This window comes from Parus major, chromosome 4 (assembly GCF_001522545.3).
Source record: "Parus major isolate Abel chromosome 4, Parus_major1.1, whole genome shotgun sequence".
Lineage (NCBI taxonomy): Eukaryota > Metazoa > Chordata > Aves > Passeriformes > Paridae > Parus > Parus major.
Window position 1 is genome coordinate 47,417,444 of NC_031771.1, and position 18,632 is coordinate 47,436,075.

Here is an 18,632-nt window from a genome sequence, read left to right on the forward strand (position 1 = left end):
TCTGCTGAAGAGTGAGGCTAAACAAGAACTTCACAGCAGAACTTAAAACTTCGGAGAAACATTCTTGATAACCTTGCTGACAACCTTTTCATAGGGGCAGAGAACTAATACAGAACTTGAAAATGGCATTGTGGAAACATCTTTAGCCTCAGGAAAGATTGAATCTTTCTCACAGAATCACATAAACAGAGCCTCAGCTGGCCTTACTGACAGATGCTGGTTTCATTCTTACCACATTCTATAAAGGCTGTTCCACAGGGGCAGAGAAATCCTGCCGAAATCTGGGAAACTCAGCGTTTCCTTCTAGTCATTCATGGATATTAGTCATTAAATTTTTATGCAAAGAATACTTTTCTCATCACCTCTTATGTGCCTTTAGCACAGAAAGTTCATACAGTGGGTCTCCTTGTGCCCCAAGGTAGGGCTATGACCATGTAATTTTTTATTACTAATAATGCACTTACCTGCCTTGCAATTTTATCTGTTTCCCCATGCCTCACTTCTGCTCCTGGTTCTTGCCTGTAACAAAGCATGCTGGCAGCTGAAAAGACACTACAGCATTTTAGAAGTTGAAAATACTTTGGGTTTATTTCTTTCTTGAATTATGGCACTACAGTGTGCCATCACTGTATTATTGGGTGGTGCAGAATTTAAAAAAAAAAAGAAAAAAAGTGTCAATTACACAATTTTTCTTAATAGTGGAGTTACTGTACAAATTTTGGTACTGGTTTTTGTTGTTCAATATTGATGTGTAGTTACACTAGATTATTTTCAGCTTGACTTTTCCGTGTATCATTATGAGCTCTCTGTTGTTGGAGAATTAGTAAAGATCGGTCTAAAGGTGTTTAAAAACAAAAAGTGAACAACTGAAGGTTTTTGTAAGACAAAATAGTGAAAGTATTGCAATGGATGGAGCTAACTACTAATGTGTCCATAGGACAAGATTAAAGATAATTAGTTTTGAAATAGCTTTAGAAGCTTTGGGTAATGTCAACTAGCAGTTTCTCTTCTGTGAAATGGTTACCATTGCATCATTCCACAAAAGAATCTGTTCAAACAAAAAGCTGAAGCAGATTTATAACGTGGTAGATCTGATTTTTATACAGAGTGATACACAGATAAAATTTCAGACTGATGATTTCTATAATTTTTTTTAAGATTTTTTTCATGTCACCCATCTATGTTACTTGTGTTGTGCTGTAGTGTGGTTGTTCTGATTCTTCATTAAGAGAAGTAAGAAAAACTAGACCAAAATTCTGGGAAACATCTTGAATATGGGAGAAGATACAAATAAGTAAAATAGGTAATGGTGCTTGACTTGAGCAGGCATGATTTGTTTTCTGTAGCTGGCAGATCCTGTAGTTGGAATTTCTTGCTTGTTGCTGATATCCTTTAGACTCATTTCTTAACATACAGCTGGTTAAGATTTCTAATGAGGTGCCAAGCTGGTGTTGCTGTATATCTCTGCTGTATTCTGCCACACAAAATAAATTTTTTAGAAGAGAGAAGCTTCTCCCTCTCTTTTCCTGTGGTAAAGTATCACTATTACTTTACCTCTTCTAGCAGTCTATGAACCTCAAAGTTTTAACACAGCATGCTAAAGCAGTTTTGATGTGTTTGCATTATGGGAGGGTTAGGTCTTGAGATAGATAGAAAAGAAAACATGTCTTGAATGTTTGAAAACAAAAGCTGCTTTCATTTAAAACACTCAGCAGATGAATGCCAGTAAAGACTTGGAAGCACTGACTGCTTGCACTGACCTCCCTCCCTCACTTTATTTGCAAGGTGACAGGAATATATTGAATAAACCAGCTTGGTGCAAAGTTCTGTGCCAAAGTTTAGGTTTCTAGCCTTTCAGCATTTAGCAAGACCAGTCACTGCCTCATCACATCCTTTCATCCTGTTTATGCATAATACGGGGTGCTAGAGAAGTGTATGTAGCCAGAGCTGCATCCGGTACCTCTTAATATATGAAAACAGGGAGTCTTAATCACCACAGTTTTAACAAAGTCAACATTTAATTATAATTGAAATTATTATTATATCTTTGAAAAATTGGCACACTTTGTCATTGGCAGACTACTTGCAATAACCTTTCATTGAAGAGCAATATAAAGAATATCAGTCTTCTTTGTTTGAGGTACTCAGTTTTTGAATTGAAAAAATTCAAGAGAGGATCTTTTGCTTCCTGAAATGGCAGAGAAAGTCATAGATGGATATAATTACAAAATTTTTTTTTCAGTTTTTTTCCTCCAAAAGATGTCCTCAGTGTTTTTCTCCCTTTTAATCCAGATATTTAATTTGTACAACAACTAGCTTACTATTCTAATAAGCACTGACAAATTATTATTTTATAGCTTGCACTGTAGGTTTTTTATGACATATAATCTTGCAAGTACATATTCAAAGTGAGCTCATTTAATTTATTTTTTATCTTGAGGCAATTTTTAATTTATATTATTTATAAATTTGCTTTTCAGAAGTTGTAAATAGGTTATATTTTTGAATGCTGGAAAAAAAGACTATAGTTTTCTTTTTAGCAGGATTTTGTGCCACGTATACAAAAATATAGGTGCATGATCAAAAAGAATACACAAATCCTGAAAAGTATAAGGATTAAAAAAAAAAAGTGTGGGGTATTTCTTTGTTGCTGCTGTTTTTTCAATCTTACTGGTTATTTTTCATTACCTGGTGAAATTATCCATCTACTGTGAAACTAAGCAAATTACTCACTGTTTTACATAAGGAAAGCCTCCATAATTTTGAAAGCTCTTTGAGTCAAAGCTGTTCATATGTAAGTCTTAATTTAGTTTAATGCTGCTAATACCCTTCAAAAGATACCAACCTAACAAAAAATCTGATCTGTGTTGAAATACACTAGGTTAGGTTTTCGGGATTTTTTTTAGCAAATTAAGTTCTTTAAAATTAGGTTCATAAAAACACGTGAAATTAGTTTACTAATGAAGCTTCAAAAGGTGTAACTACATGAATTTCAGTAAAATGTTTGGTGAAATACAGGCTTTTAAAGTATTTGCTGTGTATTTATTGTCATTATGACTCAGGAGAGTAGGTGATTATATATGGGAACTAGGCCGTGATTCACATTCACTGGCCAAAGTCACCCTGTGTTTTCTAAACCCAGGATTTTATAAAGTAATCTTTGGGAACTTAGTTTGTGTTACCTGGATAACATTTAAAATGTCAAGTAAATTTTTAAGGTGTGGCTTCTATCTTGAATTTAATAAATTTTTTGAAAGAGATTTAAGCATGAAGTAAAAATTATGTGAAATAGTAGTTCATGAATGTCTGCCTTCTGTCACGAAGAAACATAATTTTGTAGTTAGGAGTAATTCAAGTTGGACTTCATGGGACAGTAGGTTTAAAGTTCTAAATGTAGCTTATCTTAATAAAGTTTCTCAATATGTTAAATGGGGAAACAAAAGTTAGGAGATTAATATTTTTATTCAAAGATAATTTGCTTTAAAAAGTGGAGGACCCACAAACTGTTAGGAAAACCAATAAGGATCTTACATGGCATTTATCAGCCTCAGACTATCCTATAAGGATGCATAAGAACCTTTAGTACTCTTATTTTAAGCAGAGAAAATATAGTTGAGAGAAAAAAATGCTAATTTTGTTAATGGGCGACTTCAGAGCTTGACTGAAAAGACCTCTAATACAAACTGATGGACTAGTGAAGTCTAACTCTCTAAACTGATGGCAGTTAGAGATTTTTAAATTCTGATTATAAAGCTATGTTCTGATTATAAAGCTGTCTTGGCCTGAAATATCAATACTAGCAATAATATTGGCGTATACTTGAAATTAAGGAAATACACAGGGCCAGCCCACCACTAATAACTTCTCTGCTGTTCATGGAGATCCATTCTTACCCATGTATAAAATGTGTAGGGGTTCTCACAGGCAGTTGCAATGCCATTTACGCCTTGGTTTTAAAACTTTGTGGGGAGAAATAATTCACCTTAGGAAATCAAAACTTTGTGGCAATTTTTTTTTTCTCAGTGGTTGGGAGCATGTTTTGGCTGGATTCTCAGGCCCCTTATGAGTTGAATGTTAAAGTAGATTTGTATAGTGCATCCTTTCTAAAATGCAGTAATTGGTAGTCATTGTGAAGGAGAAGGGAAAACTCTGAGATCTCCATTCTTCGAGCAGTCTAAAGTTTTTAAGATCACTTCAGAATAAAAAAACCCCAATTTGGGATGTCTGCTGGGATCAGAGAAGTATTCAGTGTCATAAGGGGAGGAAAACAGATTGTTGTGTGACATTTAAAATAAATCAGAAATTTTCCTACTTTAAAATTTATTGTTTCTTTATTTTTTATATAATTTTTATTGTGTAACATGAGATGGTTTTGCTTATTTTCTGGGAAATATTAATTAATGTTTTCATTCTGTGCTTTGTTTTGTTCAAGTTCCCTTCAGAGAAGAAGAAATAAGGACCTTGTAAATATTTCTTGCACTGGGAGGCAAATTTCACAAAACAGTGAGTTAAGCATGCTCATATTTACAACTTGAATATTAAGGAAAAAGAAACATTGTACTGGTTGTCTGAAATAAGTATTACTTATATGTGTTAAGAAATATGGGGCATCTCAAAGGTCTAGAAGAACTGATTTATGTGATAGCTGAGTATTTAATCACTTCTGCATTTTTACTTACTTTTGATTATGACCAAATAAAGTAAAAATAAGAAAATCTAGTCTTTAAGCACCATTTATTTTAATACATTTTTTCCAGGTTTTTTTAAGCAGAGTTGCCTTCTTGAAAGATATAAGGAGTGTATTGCTGACTAATGCTGCTTAATTTATTTATAAGTGCTCATAGCTCCAGGAAACAACAGGAAATTTATTGTATTAAATAGTGTACTGAAGCGTTTAGAAGTCTTGTGCAGTCAGCTGGAAACGTGTTTCATATTCGAAAAATATGTTTTGTTTGAACTTCTATTTATTTATTTCAAGCAAGTACTTGGTGACAAAATGAAGACTGTGCACAAAAGAGTTGTGTGGTTATTTATGTTTGGTGTTTTTTTAAAGTTAGAATAAAGAACACTTTATTGTTTTGGCACTATTGCTTCTTAGGTTAGACAGCTCAAGGTTTTTTATTTTAACTTGATGTAGGGTAAGGAAGAAGAAAATGCCTGTATGCAAGTTATATTCAGATTACATAATAATAGTGATAATGTCTGTAATGAAGAGAAGGTACCTGGAGTTCACTTAGAATTAGGACATTGTTTCTTGTTCCTCAAAGTTTTTTCTGGGAAGGACAGAGAAATTGCAAGCTGAAAAATCTGTGTCCCTTGTTGATTTTATTATGATTGTAGTAGACCATTTGTGACTCACAGTAGAGCACTGACTGTTTTTATTTATTTATTTATCTATTTATTTATTTACTTTAAGATACTTTCATGGAAGAAAAGCCACCCATTATCTCTCCATATGGGGAAACTTTTATTTGTGACAACGCTAGAGATACTAAAGTAAGTTGAGAAGCCTGAATATATATAGTCTGTCTTCACTTTAATCTTCATGTTAGGTATTTCATACTGGCTTTAATTCTTTTTTTATTTTGTGCCTTTTTAGATGCCAATACTTTTTCTGTCTTTTTAGGTATATGCAAAGGGTTTGTGAGGACTAATGACTTTTGTGCATAATTGAGGTTAAGCTGTTGAAATTTGAAACTTAGAATTTACTAAGAAGGGTAAGAGTGTTTTTTTTTCTCATCTGAGAATTGCAGATCAATTCTGGGCATCTTTACACAGACTTTTGCATATCCTGTGAAAACAGCTTGCACATTAGGTTAGGTGATATGATCATCACATTTGGCCTTGCCCTTTTTCAGTTCCTGTATGTGAAAGCTCTCAGGACTTCTTAGTTCTTGCATGATATTTTTCATGCATCTCCTAAACTTGCTGTGTACCCAGAAAGTCACTTTTCTTTTAGGATTCTTTGAAGTGAACATTTTTGTTGGGGTTAGTAGTTGATGATGTAAATGCCACAGATGACATGTGGACAGACATCTGAATCACGTGGAAGGAGATATGGGAGGTAAATTAGCTCAGTGAGGCATCTTCCAAATGCCATGGATTTACAGCTCCTGCTTCTCTCTCAGCAGGAAGTAGACCAGAAATTGTTGGTTCTGTGATTATTTACACTTTTTCCAGCCAGTCTCAAGCCACAGAATTAAAGATAACAGAAAAATCTTCTCCTGGTCTTCAATCTAAAGTTTCTTTTTTAAACTATTGTAAACTATTGACTAAATTAAAAACTACTCAAATGTATGTCTAGGGTTTTTCTTTCTCCCATTCTAATTTCTTAAGAATTGATCGATAAGAGTAAATGGTTCAAATTCCATCTTCTAATGAGAGTAGATTTATAGGAATAAAAGTAATCTCTTTTTGATAAATACTTTCTTTTGGAAGTATACTATGCCTTTTTTTTGTCGTTGACTTTTTCACACAGTACACATAAAATCCTACCTTATCTTTCCTTCTTGTTCTTACTATGTGCATGCAAAGCTGACTTTTGAGTGTTAGCTTTCTTTCCTTGAATGCAGTGTCTTGTCTGTGCTAGTTATTGTTGTCTGTGCCAATGTCTTTAAAAATTCAAAATTTAACTTCTTTGTAATTACTTCAATGGTTTAAGCTGATTTTCTAAAAAACGTTTCCTAGCCCTCTTGTCACTTCTTAGCATTATTCTGTGCATTTCATTGAAATGGTTGTTTATGAAAAAGCATACCCAGTAAGGTTGTCAGCACTCTTTCTTATCTTACAAAGGCACAAAGTACAAAAATACCATGCTGTTAAACTGAATCAGCTTCTTGAAACTAAATTGCTATTTTGCTGGTTGTAGAATCGTGGTTAATGCAGTATATTTTAACATCCTTTACCAGATCTGAAGATTTGGATTTTAATATCACTTTCATATATGTGAACAGTTTCTTATGTTTATTACATGCCTATTGGAAACTTCATAGCTGACTTTAGTTCCGTTAGCACTTGATTTTGGACAAAGGTCATAAAGAAGAACTACAGAACAAACATCTTGAGATACATTTCACCTTCAGATTTTTTTCAGCACAAATATCCTAGGAAGAAATAAGACTATTTAGATAACACAGTGAAGTATTTGAGATTTTAGAGGTTGTTACTGCTGCTTCATGTTAAGTCATGAGAGTATAGTGTATAGTATTCTCCATATAGAATAAGAGGTGTCAAGTTGTTATACTTACTAAGATTTTTTCTAAGGGCTTGTATGTTAGCCATCACCCTTCTTTTTGTTTCATCGGTGTAAAGAAAAGGCTTCTGTAGGCTTTTATGAAGGGAGTGCCTGTAGAAATAGGTAATGAGTCACTACAGACTGGAAGGGGAATGAAGGTTATAAAGAAAATATGCCTTTGATTTGGGTCAGGAAGAAAGATAAATTCAAATAGAAACCTGAAGGGCAACCTGAAGAAGGAACTTGGTTTTTTTTAATACTGATTTAAAAGTAATGCAAAAATCCAAGTGTTTTCCAAATGTTTTATTGTTGTATCTAACTAAAAGAGTCAAGTATATTAGAAATCTTTCAGAGGAAGACTGAATTCTAATAAGTTTAGGCCTCACAAGTGAAGTACCAGCTTTATTTCTTGCTGTAGACAGACTAAATTAAACATGCAATCTGAGCTTGGTAAATGGTGTGAGCTCCTGAGCATTGGGATGATGTGGAAGGCTGGCCACATGGCAAGCTTTACCACTTGAACATGAGAAGCCTTAGTATTTTCAAAGGAGGAATTTATCTTCATGGACCTATTGCAAAGTTGTGTTGCCAGACCATGATTCAAGAATCAACCTGACAACTGTGTGACATTACCTTTAATAGACTTAGGTGGTATCTCCCAAGGAAGATGCCTCTCCTCAATGGCTTTGAATCTTCATTTAATGTAAGCTCAGTCCTGATACCTTCGTGCAGTCTTTTAGTGTTCAGGCTTCCTGTCTTGCTGTTGAAATCAGAAAGACTACCTGTTAGAAAAAGCTAAAACCAGAAATGTATCTGAATTACTTTCTGATTAAAAGTAGAGGGTTTTTATACAGGCCTGAGAGTAGGCAATTCCATCTGGAATTCCTTCCGTCTGGGATCCAGAAGCCATATTTCTTCCTTAAAAATAGGTGCTTCCTATGCATAAGAGCACTATCTATGTAGAAGAAATGCTTCCCTCTGTAAATGTGTCTACATGAGAAAATGCTGCTGTCTTTGTATAATAACTCAGAGACTTGCAGGAGGTGGGGATTTTGTCTTACATTGAGCCTGAGCATCTTGTAAGGTATTCCTGTAAAGAGGACAATGCTTGGGGTTTTAATTTATTTGAAATAGGCTTTTGGTAGCAAATAGAACTTCCTTTACCCACAACCTGTCTTCATTTGTCAACTTTTACATTTTAAATTCTACTGACAAGAGAAATGCTTTTTTTAGTTGTTGCTTGCAAGTCACCTGCTTCGCTGAATTCACTTGCTCAGGTACTGAAGATTATGAAGTGAGCACAAGCAGGACATCAGGCTGTTACTGTAGTGGGTCATGACAGTCAGGAAGAGGTCCTACCATGTAGCTTCAGGGGATATGGTTTGCAATTGTTTGCTTATAAACAAATGAAGATAAAGGATACTGATTATTTTTACTGTGAAGATGTTCCATGCACCATCTTAGACTATAGTGCAGAAGTGTGGATATTTCCCCTTCATTGGGGAGATCTGAGGGAAAGCAAATATTTGATAAGCAACGAATAGATTCTTTTGGAATTTTCTATTTAATTTGATTACAAGGTATACTGATGCTTTTTGCTTTTGTAGGGTTTGGTTGATTGGTATTATTGATGTGTGGGGGAGTTTGTGTTGGTGTTACTATTCTACAGCATAGTACTGTGATGTGGGGGGAGGATATATTTTGGTGGGTTTTTATTTTTAGAATAGGTCTGGTTGGCAGAGGAAGACAAACAGTTCACCTAGGTTTATCCTAGCATCAGACTGTGTGATTTCTACATTTTTGCTGCACACTTCCTCTGCTTTGAACTATGTCCTTTTTTTAGTCCTGCCTTTTCGTGTTGCCAAGGTATGGTCCTCAAGTACAAGATGCTGCTACTCAGGAAACAAATGGCAATGTTATAAAAGCCTATCCACTTTGTTTCTGCCATTGTTCAGCTTCATTACATACACATAAAAGCTTAAATGAGTTAATTAAAACACTTCTATCAGAAAGCATGAAGATGTTAATTTTAGTTTTTTTCTTGTTTTTTTTTGAAGGAAGAAAGAAGACATGTTGAAAAGCTTAATAGTGCAATGTGATTGTTAGATTGTGTTTAGGAAGTGTGAAATGTAATGTTCATGAGCAGTGTTAACCTTGACATTTTGTGCACTGTGAGCAGTTTATGATAAAGATTTCTAAGCAAAAGTTAATAGACGAGCCTTTTAAGAAGAAGATCTTGGCAAAAAAAAAACCCCAAAACAATAAGATGCATTCAGTATGGCTGAGTTCAGTGTTGCTTCAGGATTTTGAATTTGCCATTATTTTATGTTTAGTGTTCTATGAAGGCTGTACATTTATTCCAAGAAATACTGTTATGAAAGAGAGGCTAGCAGTCACAAATCATAAATGGTACTTTAACTGCATGTAACGTGTGGCTTTTGAGCTTAAAAACTGTTCAGTTATTGTGGTTTAGCCCCAGCTGGTAACTAGAACACAGCTGCTTGCTCACTCCCACTGCAGTGAGGAGAACTGGAAAACAAGTAACATCTTAGGTGGTGGAATAAGACCAGTTTAATAATTGCAACAAAGCAAAATACAATAATAATACTAATACTGATAGTAACTGTAGTGGAAAGGAGAGAGAATGATGCTCTGTGGTATTGAACATCCCTTTGGCCAGTTTGGGTCAGCTGTCCTGGCCATGCACCCTCCTGTGAATGTGCTCGCCGGCAGAGCATGGGAAACTAAAAAGTCCTTGACTTAGAGTAAGTTGTACCCAGCAACATCAGTGTGTTATCAACATTATTCTCATTCTCAAATGCAAAACATACTACCAGCTGCTGGGAAGAAAATTAACTCTATCCCTGCCAAAACCAGGGTGTCAGTGGTGCCTTGGGAAAAGTCAGAGGAGTAGTATTTCTATACACTGAATTTCTTTATCTGATTTGTTTGTATCATTTGTTTTGGGCCATGCTTAAATGTTGAAAATAATATTGCTTAAAATACAAAAATCATCTTTCAAGTTCATGTTTGAAAATGTGGGAAAGAACAGCTTTTCTAGTTAGGCTCTTTGTGTGTGATTTATATCTACAGTAATTTAAATATCACTTACTCCTTCAGTACAAATGTTAGTTACAATATATTTCTTTTCTAGGAACTTCATGGAGATGAATTCCTGGCTTGTGAAAATAAATTGCATCTAGGAAAGAATGAAGAATATTCTTCCAAGAATCTATGGTATTAAATAAGAACTACTGAGAAAGTCAAAGTGTAAAGAAGAAAATGTTATTTACTGATGTCACAGATGGATCTCTAGCTCTGAGGGCACAGCCATGACTATGTATCTTTTCTTCTATTAGAGGCTTTACCCCATCCTATATGAGGCAAATCTGGGCACTGTGGCTCTTCTGAGACTGTTTAAACCAGCTTTCAGAATCTCTTGTGGACTTGGAGAGTGTCCATGTTTTCCCTAGTCAGAATAAGGGAGACCAAGTTCTATTTTTGTATGTCTCATAGCTAACTGTATCTGAATGCTCTCATAATTTAGTTTGTAATTAGAAAAAAAGCAACCCATCCAAACAAAGACAAAACTAAAACACATTCACCACTCCTGTCATGAGACAGTGGCCAGTTTGATGAAGTAGGAGCTAATATGCTTTTTAGTAATTCAGTCTACACCAGGCTCCTGTTGGGGTGGGAGAGGGAAAAGAGGTGACATTGCAAGTCAACAAGTGTTCAAAACAGCAAAGTTAGTTTTCTGAGGAAGGAGATTTTAATTTCAAATTTCTGTTCAGGCTTCCAAAGGAGTGTTATTTTGGTACTGTTCCTGTTGAATGGAGAAAGTAGGATTCAGGATGGTCATTGTTGTAAGGTAGATTGTGTTTAGCATGTCTGTGGTTATCACTGTGATTATACAAGTTATAAACATATTGTACAAGTATTTGTTCTAATTACTAATTTCATGTATTTGTGCATTGTAGTGATAAATTTTAATTCACTTTGTCTTTACAGTTACTGTAATAATCAGAAGGAGAAGACAAAAGAATTTGCAAAAAATGAATTCTTGTCTCAGGAAGACCCACCATTGACACCAGAAGAATCTGAAAGTGAATCTGTGTATTCTATTGTGGAGCAACATTCTTTATCTTTAAAGAAAAAGAAAAACAAAACCAAAACACACTCAGCATCTTGCACTAAGATACAAAGTGGAGATTCTGATCGCTTGGCCAATGAACAAATGAATTTTTGGCAATTTGGTGGAGATAGAACTTTGATTGGAAATGAATCGATAACACCATATGCTTGCTTTTACGGACCATCAGTAAAGAAGGTTAAAGCAGGATGGCTGGATAAATTATCCCCTCAAGGGTATGGTATTTGCAGTGGTTATTGTGTAATCATGACAATGTGTGTTTGCATGAGAGATAGTTTGTATTTAGTGACTGATTAATATTTGTAGTGGAAGGGGAAGGGGAATTGTTTTCATTGAAAGAGCATCAAGCTTTTGTGAATTTAAATGTTTTTGGTGATGTTACCTATCCTAAAGTTTCTTTAGGAGATGCTCTCAGGAAAAATATTTTTCTTAAAATTGTTGATCACCACTCATGAGCTATAGTGGAAAAATACAGGATGAATTTGTACCAGTATTTCCAGTTGCTACATTTTTGCTCATTTTTTGTGGGCCACAAAGTAAGTGAGAACAAACTCTGATTCTGAAATACTACTTTACTAATTTGATCATGGATTATAACTTAATAATTAGTGTGACTGGAGGCCCTGTTGCTTTCTGTCTGTGTTACTTGAGCTATGAGCTTAGAATTCACCTGGGGTGAATTCCTTCTAGTTAAATTTATTTTTGTATCTAAAATTTGATGTGAGAAATCTCAGCTCAAGTCTTAATATTCCAAATAATGAAAAGAAGGGACCACAATAGAAAATGAATTCCCTCTGTCACATTTGGAAGTTAGATGACAGCAACAGATGACAACAACAAATCTTAATTTCTGTTATAGGTTTTTTGTTTTATTTTAACTGATCTTAAACTCCAGCTATCGTTAAACTGTTTTTCTTTCTTTCGTTCTTTTTTTTTTTTTTCCCACAGAATTATTGGGGTACTGACTTCTTGGAGAGCTGCAGCTGCTTGTAACTTTTGTTTTATTTTACTTACAGGATTTTTTTTTTTTAAACAACACTTTCGCCAGTTAGCTAGCAGAGTGATGAAAAGTACAGTTTTTGATTCCAGCTGGCTTGTCTTGCTCTATTTGAAGGAGTAGAGTTGAGAACAAGCTATGGAAACTTCAAGAAAGTGCAGTGTGAGAATTATTTGGAAAAGATAATGAGTTAACCACAAAATTAGTAGTGCTTAGTACTGAGTAGAACAGTTGCACTGTCATTAGCCTTGATCCAATGACACTCCACAGCTGTATTTCAAGGACTTTTTCTAGGGGTGGTTCAGTGTTTGATACATTTTTGTTTCTTTTTTCTTACAATACCATTTCTCAAACATCTGAAGAATTAAAAAAACCCAACCAAATTTAGAAAAGGATTTGTTTTTTAATACTATTGAAGCTCTGTCATATTTTATTTCACTTCCCACCAACAGAGGATTTCATTCTGTTCTACACCTCCCATTCTTTTAATAAAGCTCCAGTGTGTGCCCAGCAATTTGTGGCTCCTTGGGGAAAAAAATTATATACTGTTTCCTTAAATTGCTACAAATCATGCCATGAAAGTATGGACTCTCTTTTTTTAGTGAATTCTCTAGAAATTGTATGGCCATTCAGTTTGCTCACATTGTGTGTGGTGCTTAGGTTCACTCGCCCCCGTATAATCTTGAAGTTTATTGACATTTTAATGCAAAATAAATGGTACATTGACCTTTCCAGGTTATGAAAAATGATGATTTATTGTAGTCATATAATTCAGTTAATTAAGCCTGAGCTGCTATTTGATTAAAGTTTTGATAAGCTATCGCAGTCTACTAATCCTAAAGCAGAGCACTCAGTTAAAAGGAAAGGAAATAATGTTGGGAAAAGATATTAGTGGGGTCTTGTTCTTGCTTAATTAACATGTTTAATAGATTTTAGAACTGAGACATTTATAGATGATAACTAACAAGCTGTCAACATTTTTAATGAGTGTAATGGACTACTTCAGGTTGATGTAAAAATATATTTTTAGAAGGTCTTTATGGGGCTTGAGTTAATGGCACACTAAAAATTTCTCATTATTGGTGTCCAGTAGATAACACACATTGAAAATAAAATTTCATGTTGTACTTGTTGGGAGATGTGGTGTGCTTCTATTGATTCATTGGCCAGAAAACAGAGTCTTGGGGATATATGTTGACATTGGATGACTGGAGGTACCAAAGCCTGTGAACAGAGATGTCCCTGTCATAAGCATGACAGTGACATGGTCATTTGATGTTCTCAGCTTTCATTTTTGGAAAGTATCTTAATGGAGCTTGTAGCACTTAAAGTAGTGTTCTATGTTCATAATATTCATTTGAAGAGAAAGGTAAGCAAGACTTGACCTTTCTATAAGTTGTGATTGAGACATTCTTAAAACCAGTGTTAGCTGTACATTAATTTTGTTAATTTTTGGTTCACAGCAAACGTGTGTTTCAGAAGCGCTGGGTCAAATTTGATGGAGAGAGCATTTCTTATTACAACAATGAAAAGGTAAGGGATATGTTTTGGCCATATTTGGACCTGGAACAAAATGCATCTGTGTAATACAGAAGGTACTATGAAGAATTTATTGAATAATTGCAAATGAAAATGCATCTTAATTTTCAAATATAAAGTACTAGGGTGAGATGTAATAAAATATTTTAGGGTGTCCTTGTCTTCATGTATTGTTCATCCTTTTGTTTCCTAGAAGGGCTTGTATTACCTGTCCAGGGGGATATCCTTAGGTATTTTTTTTTTTTAATTTAGTGAGACACTGACACTGCTGTCTTCAGAACAGAACAGGATCATACTAAACACTTTTGAGAGATGTTCTTTTGATGGTTTTTGCAAAGTGTCTTGTCATGGGAACCTAGCATGCTGGAGATTGTCAGAGAGAAATTAAAAGTAGCATGGAAGACCATTAAAAAAAACCCAACCGAAATGTATATGCTCGTTGACTCTTTGATTAAAAATGTCTTTTTCCTGTTTATTTTCTCATGTCAGGGAGCCAGGTTAGGTTTGAATGGGAGTGTTCATAAACAGCACAGTACATGGCTGTTTTTGTTTCGGTACCTGAGGATTGAATCTTGCTGAAACATTTGCAGAGTCATAAGCTGCTTTGATTAAAGTAGTTCACTTCTTATATGTGATACAAAAATGCATTTTTAAATCATGGTTTTCAACAAATATATATTTGTTTTATATATATAACCTTGTAATTCTCTTGTAATTCCATGTAATTACCCTTCAGAGCACTACAAAATTTATTTTTTTTTTTTGCTCTGTGGTTTACTAATTAATTTTTCCTCTTGGAAGTAGTGAAGACCTTCCTAGTCTTAAAAGTAATAGATGACTGTAAGATCTACATGCTAAGGGAAGTTGAAGTTCCCTTCCATATGCATATGCATATGTTATTTTAAATGCTGTAAATAATTTCCTGTTGAAGATGCATATTACATTAGGAAGAAAATACAGTTTTAGGTAAAAGTTCTGAAATAGTATGTTGATTGGTGGTAAGAGACCTATAGATGCCTTATGATGGGGTGGGGATGTAAGAACTGAGGTAGGATGAGACTTAATTTTCTGAGGGGCTGGGGAACGAAGAACAAGATCAAAAATGATTTACATTGATACTGTGCCTAATGATTACAAACTTGAAACAATTGTTTTAACTTGCTTTGCTTCACTTTCAGTAGAAGACATAATTTTGTAAGTGAAGGGAACAATAGAATAAGGAGAATAACATTTGGATTGCAGTGACAAAAAATGAAGAATTGATCCCATGGCTTCAGAGGAGCAGAAAAGCAGGGTTGATAATTAAGAAAGACTTGAAAAAATACAGCAATGGGATGTTCTTAACACTGTCTGTAGCATAATTAGGAAAATAAATGCTAATATAGAATTTAAAGTCTTGTATCTGCACTGGGAATTTATTTTTATTTTTTTCTTCTTTTTAAAAGTCACTAAAAATGTTACTTGGAGGTCAGTTATGCTAGAATAGCACTTTTTATGCATCTGTTTGTCATAAGAGATTCCAAAAGTCTTCCCTTCTGCTGAAATGAATGTTTAGTGTGTCACAGGATGCATAGGAAGCTACCAACTCTGCATCCTCTATTTAAAAGGTCTGTGTGGTAGGTTAGACTATCAGCAGCTTGGCAGACACCTGTATTTAAGCCTCTTTGCCTTGCTTTTCCTGGAATCTGAGTCCAAGCGTCACTCTGGGTATTGAAGATGCTGCTTGCTCTCTGTGTGTACTGTTTGACCAAATCTGGGCGTCTGACTTGTTAACTTGGTGAGTCACATATGTGAAGAAATGTTGTATCTGAGAACTGCAAGGCCTGAAGCAGATTCTGGGAAATGAGGATTTGGTGAAACTTAAATTAGCTCGCAGGTAGGTCGAAAATACAGTTGGGTACCAGTATTTCTTAGTGCCCAGTGGGATTGTGCTGAATGAGCAGTGGTGTCACTCAGGAAAATGAGATTTTGTGCTGGGGTCTCTGTTGGATCACTGTCTCCACACCTACAGGTGTTTGTATTTCATGTGAGATAGATATCAGCATTTTCCTGCTGTAGCTTGTGTGTTGTTACCTTGACATTATTTGCAGACCTATCAAGACCTGCATGCAGTATGAGCACCTTGCATGTCCCCCTTCCTACCTACATGGCTGGCCACTTACATATATAAGTGGGGATGTTGTTGTTTTAATTTTAGAACTTAATGGCAAGTTCTGTCTATTCTAATCTGTGTTTGGTTTAGGATGTTCCTACACAGACAAGCATGTTATAAAGAAACTATACTTTTGATTTCATGTATCAATTAAAAGTAGTTCTCAGAAGGAGATCAATTCATGCTTGATATTTTTCTTTGTACTACAAGCAGAGGTTAGGCTCAGTGGAATGGAACTGTTTATTTTACCCAGAAACACTACCAATATTAAATAGCTCTATTTGTCATTCAAATTAGGAGCTAGAGAGAAGTGAGGTTCTCAAGAAGGGGAAGTGTACTACATGGCTAATGAAGAGTGAAATAACCGGGGACTATAGAGGGAAGACACAGAGAATATGTGAAACATTCCTGGAAGTGCCCTTATGAATGCTTTGAATGATTTAAACACCAATTTTATAAATCTTTCTCTAACCTTGTTTTAGTTGTGTACATCACTTCTACATGATAGAGATCTCTTCTTTACTTTCTATCTGCATACATGAAAAAAAGATTCAGTTTTTAATGAACAGCATCTGACCTAGGGAAGGTTTTGGTTTGAATCTGTGTTGCTCTCATTTCTTCTGTGTTTCTAATCCTGAGAAAGCTGATGTAATCAGATCAACATCCCATGTGGCTTTGTCTCAACAGAGTGTGGTTAACTGAAGAGGGGAAGGTAGAATTTGAGATTTTTTTTCAGCTACCCTATATGCACAAGTTTTGTTTCAAATTTCTTCCTACTTTTGGCAGAGCTGTGGTGTTTTATCATGCACTTTATAATAAGACAAAAATTCCTGGTTATGTTGAAAGTTTTTATTTAAAACAGCTTGGCATCCCTGATAAATCTATTAGTGACATAGGAAAAATATTTCACTCTTCTAGTGGAAAACTTCAGTATTTTGTTGTGTCACGATACAAGTTACAAAGAAAAGAATTTACTGCAAAACAAGTGAATCACTGTCATTCTTGAAATAGGTCATACTTAACATGTTGTCAGAGTAGTCCAAAACGGTGTTTTCCAGGATCCATTAGTTCATCCCTGAATCACAACCGTCAAGGAGTGACATAGGGCTTTATTTGACGGTAAAAATTTCTGTTGAACCAGCTGATATTAAAAAAACCCCACCCAAACAGTTTGCTTTCCCTGCTAGAAAATGTTTTGTCAGAGAATTTTTAGCAGCTCTAAAACTAGTTTACACCACTCAGTAACAGAATAAATTGGCTATGTTTGTTTGGCTTTGTTTTCTATATTCTTAAATAATCCACCTAATTTATAGTCTGCAGTATTTCAAAGAGAGATATTGTGTCTTGATCTACAAGAGCTTTTTAACAGGCATTATTTTTGCACATGAAAGAAAAACTGCTGCACAGGAAAGATAGATTGATAAATTATTATGGTTTAAACTGTATTTGAAAATATGTATGCCTTGGAGAACAAACCTTTAAAAAGGATGATGGATGATTGTTTAAATAACAAAGCAAAACTATGCTCAGCTTAAAAGGAAATTGGCTTTTTTTTTTTGAGCAAATGAAATAAAATAGTTGTAACTTGCAGCAGTCTGTTATTCTCTTGCAGTAGTACCAAATACAGCCAGTAGATGCCTGCAAACACCATAGCATACTTATAAATGAACACCTACAGAGCTGTATATGTAAAAATTTTATTTTACCATTGAAGGATCAGTAGTTAACTTTATATCCAACCTCATTTAAAAATATGTTTTTAACATATTTTAACAAATACAGCCATAATAAAAATAGCTATGCAATTCTATAAATTCAGTGGTCATTCTGTCTATTCCTTGTGTGTAACTATAGTAACATGCTTGCTTCTGCTGTATTACAATATTTCTATTTATTTATCTGCTAAACTGCCTTCACTGACATGTATTAGTACCTCCAAGTGAAACAACATTAGTATATTAAACTCAGTAAATAAAAAAATGATCCAGTATATCCTTCCTGCTTCACATTCACAATCTTCCTCGAGTGCTTGTATGAAGTCCGTTATAATAATTTATACTTTGGGAGGGAAGTTATTACAGCACAATTTCTTTATGGGGAGCTAACTCTTGGACTATTACTGTGTCTGAATCATAAATTTTATCAGTATGTCTGAGTTGTCTTGGTCAGAAAATGAATTGATAAAAGCATAGTGGAGACAAGAACAGCATTAACTCAGGAATCCAGAAATAATGCAGATGTATTTCTGAAGTGCACGTCTGCTTCAGCTTTTCTTCCTGCCAACCCCCACCCCAAACCCTTGGGTTTATTATGTTAAAAGGTGAGGTCCTTGAAAGAAGTACATGTGGCAGTTACTTTTTCCTGTCTTGCATTTGTGTTCTATTCAGTTGTCCTAATACCTAGTTAGAAATCTAAACATATTGGGAAAATCTGTTGACCCCAAATTATTGTGGTTTAATCTCAGCCAGCAACCATGCCCCACACCCACTCACTCATCCCCCAGTCAGGATGGAGAGAAGAATCAGAAGAATAAACAGGAGAACTTGTGGGTTGAGGT

The 18,632-nt window shown here is 34.8% G+C and overlaps 1 protein-coding gene across 6 annotated transcripts in view; it reads left to right on the forward strand.

The window, feature by feature from the left end:
* Window positions 1-18,632, forward strand: part of ARAP2 (ArfGAP with RhoGAP domain, ankyrin repeat and PH domain 2) — a 117,193-nt gene that overhangs the window by 8,606 nt on the left and 89,955 nt on the right. For all 6 annotated transcript variants that reach the window (XR_004496898.1, XM_015625046.1, XM_033513537.1 and 3 more), the window contains 5 exons: window positions 4,433-4,503; window positions 5,417-5,496; window positions 10,389-10,471; window positions 11,246-11,602; window positions 13,848-13,917. Coding sequence is in view for 5 of the 6 variants with exons in the window: in XM_015625046.1 (XP_015480532.1) it covers window positions 4,433-4,503; window positions 5,417-5,496; window positions 10,389-10,471; window positions 11,246-11,602; window positions 13,848-13,917 (661 nt within the window). In the remaining variant the exon portion in view is untranslated. The remainder of the gene's footprint in view (window positions 1-4,432; window positions 4,504-5,416; window positions 5,497-10,388; window positions 10,472-11,245; window positions 11,603-13,847; window positions 13,918-18,632) is intronic.